General features: G+C 48.3%; 1 protein-coding gene across 1 annotated transcript; it reads left to right on the top strand.

Annotated features, from left to right (window-relative positions):
* Nucleotides 1–1169: 1169 nt before the first annotated feature.
* On the top strand, nt 1170–2325 carry CCOS01_09602 (uncharacterized protein; the record flags this gene model as incomplete). Its single annotated transcript, XM_060457760.1, has 2 exons — nt 1170–2032; nt 2244–2325. The coding sequence occupies 2 exons, from the start codon at nt 1170–1172 to the stop codon at nt 2323–2325; spliced, it is 945 nt and encodes a 314-aa protein (XP_060312460.1).
* Between the last annotated feature and the right edge of the window lie 860 nt (nt 2326–3185).

Genomic DNA, 3185 nt, shown 5'->3' on the forward strand with positions numbered 1-3185 from the left:
AATTATTAAAAAAGCTATAAAAAGTCTATTTTTAAGCCTAGCTTAAGTTTATACTATATATAAGTCTCGTTCTTAAATATATCCTTTATTTATATATTTATTTAATAGGCCCCGTATTTTAAATATATAAGCTCTATATTTTAAAAAAACGGGGTCTATATTCTTAGTATATAGATCTTCTTATCTCTTATTATTACGTAACTTATGTTATAATTTATCCGTTCTATAGGAGTTATTTTATATTCCTGTATTTTTATATATATAGTATACTATAGCTGTCGTAAGCCTGCGGGGCGGGCCCTAGTATATATTAGGTTATAATATTTAGTTATTAAAAGGGCGATTAATATATTACGACAGAATCGTTAGTATTTTAAGCTTAGTTAGTATTAATAGTTAATAATAGCTACGGCCGGCTATAGTTAGCTATAAAGTTTTATTAAGTATATAATAAAAACTTAATATTAACCTTAATAAACTAGCTTGCTTATAAAGGCGAAGATAGCCCTTAATAAGGCGGGCTAGACCCCAAAGGGTTATTATAAACTATAAACCTTAAAAATTGCTATTTATAACGGATTAAGTTTTAGTTTTAGTTTTTATATCTTAATAGCTAGTACTTATCCCGCCCTAGTCGCGCTTAAGTCTATAGTCCCGCGTATTTCTATAACGGGTTAGTGTATTAGTAGCTTACCCGAAAAGTCCCGAAAATACGCTACTTTATCGGGATTTATCTCTCGAGCCTTGGTAACCAGGACTTTTTACATCGATTTGTTATCGGCACCTTCAAGCCCCACCTCCGCTGGTCCAGGGAGGCTTCAGATTAGGGCTAATTGGTCGAGATCCACGGCAGCCCCGAACGTCGGGAATCCTATATAGTACGGATAGACGCTACTGGTTATCGGCGACCATTGTTGGCAGTACGTTAGAGCGGCAGATGTAAACGGTAGATGTCTCAGACCTGGGAGAGCCCGCCCTTCGCCTTTCGATCGAAGAACCAGAACATTTTGTACGTTCCTTACGACGGACTCTAAAGTAACTCCTTGCTTCATCCTTTGCCATCATCTAGATACTGTCCGGAACTGCGTATGTTGAGGATCTCTCCGTTGCCATGGACTGGTAGTGTTTGTCTGCTGACATAATATAGATTCGTGTAATTCATGGAAACAATGCTCACGTCGATCCGTCTCATCGTTGCACCATACCATGCGGGCATACCAGACCTTCGTGTGGGCGGGGGGCCTAGGCATCTTCTTGCACATGGCCTTGTATCGAAGCTCGAGCGCTTTGCCCCAGTTAACTTCAGCAACATCGCTCCGGTAGATGAATTCGAGGGCGACATCGGCAAGACTTTTGAGGTCATGCGTCGCATCTCCAGAGCAGTGTCCGTCGCGTCTTCGGAAAACGCATTTCCCATCATCCTATCAGGAAATTGTAACGCAACAGCGGCAGCCGTCGCTGGCCTCAACGATGCAAATCCGGCCAATGACCTCTCTGTTCTCTGGTTCGACGCTCACGATGATTTGGATACACCAGAGATCCATACGAGCGGCTACTTGGACGGCATGGCCGCGTCTATGATGTGCGGCACAAGTTGGCAAGCTTTATCTCAGACGATGCCTGGACACCAGCCTCTTCCTTTAGAACGGGTATCGTTCATTGGCGTTCGACATATTTCCGACAGTAAGAAAGATTATATGAAGAAGTCCAACTTGAGAACCATTTGGGGAAATGCAAGTAGCAGAGTTGATTACAGGGGTGAAGTTGAGAAGCTGCTCGCCGAAAGCCATGACAGCCGGGTGCCGTGTCACATACACTTAGACGCGGATGTGCTGGACGACTCCCTTGGACGTGCAAACGAGTGGCCTTCTCCTGGAGGGATCATGGCGGATGAGCTGTATGCGATCATGGAGACAATTCCCTTCAGAGTTATGCCTACTTCATTGACCGTGTGTTCGTACGACCCTCGGTTGGAGGGAGGAGACACTGTTGCGCGTCTCCTCGTACAAGCCATCGAAGTGGTCGTTCGAGGGTTGGTTCAGCGAGGATTACTGAATCGGGAGACGTGAGGCTGAGAAGGCATCATGTGCTGAGCTGTCTATAGAACTGCAGTATAGAACTAGTCATTATATCTTTGCTACCCCCGCGTCCCGACGACACTGCATGTCTACGAACACTCGCGATGCGGCACTCAAAATTGGCCACATTGGCAGTACAGATAGCTTCATATCTTGTGTGTGTAGTGTCAATTTCACCTGGAGCAGGGCCGAGGACGAGCAGCTGATGCACATCACCACCGCCGCTGATACCAGCACGGTTGGATAAGGACCCAAAACCGGTGCGGTGGCGACGCGCAAGATGTTGCTTCCGAGGGTGGAGGCGATTCATGGGAACATGAGGACTACCCCCCGCCCCTCGGGCAGCCCAGTATGATCCCCACCTAGCTCGGACGAACAAGTGAACGACCTGTCGAAGCATACTTCATAGAGAGTAACAGTCTGATACGATATGGACGAGGCAACTGCGGAGCACCAACTTCAGCCATCATCGTCAATAGGTGCGCAAAATCAGTCACGTTAGCGGAAACACTACAACAAAAAGGGAGAGCATTGTGGAACGGTTGGTCGAATCGACAAGCACATCACCAAAACTGCCAACAACCCCATGATCGTCATCCGGGCTGCGCCCCACGTCGCCGCGGCGGACGGTTTATGGACCGTTGCCGCCATATCGCTGTCGAAAGACTCTCGGTCACCCACAAATCCCTATCCGATACAGGTCACGTCGCCTTGCACTCGCCTTGCACATCACATTCCTCACCGGAGCTCTCTTGTGCTCAAAAAGTGGACGAAACGAGCCCTCCGCCAAGGGCAAGCATACTGTCTGGCTTTTCCTGCGAGGGTTGGCTAGTAGCTGCACCTGTTGTATGTACAGGATGGAGTTTTCTTCGCCACTGGAGGGACGTCGCTAGTGTCTTTAGGCTGATGTCCCATGAAGACTGGCCAGGTCGCCTTTGCTGCGTGTCGCCGTGGCACTTGGCCTCGTAGTAGAGCTTGGCTATGCAGGAGCGACAGAGCTCGAGTCAGGGCTTGCGGGACGCGAACTCGAAGGCCGGGGGGCGCTGCTCGACCGCCGCGTTCAGCAACCCACCACCCGCCCCCCCCCCCCCCCCTCCCCGCAGTCGA

The sequence above is a fragment of the Colletotrichum costaricense genome (assembly GCF_030867565.1).
Source record: "Colletotrichum costaricense strain IMI 309622 chromosome Unknown Scaffold_9.1, whole genome shotgun sequence".
NCBI classification, from domain to species: domain Eukaryota; kingdom Fungi; phylum Ascomycota; class Sordariomycetes; order Glomerellales; family Glomerellaceae; genus Colletotrichum; species Colletotrichum costaricense.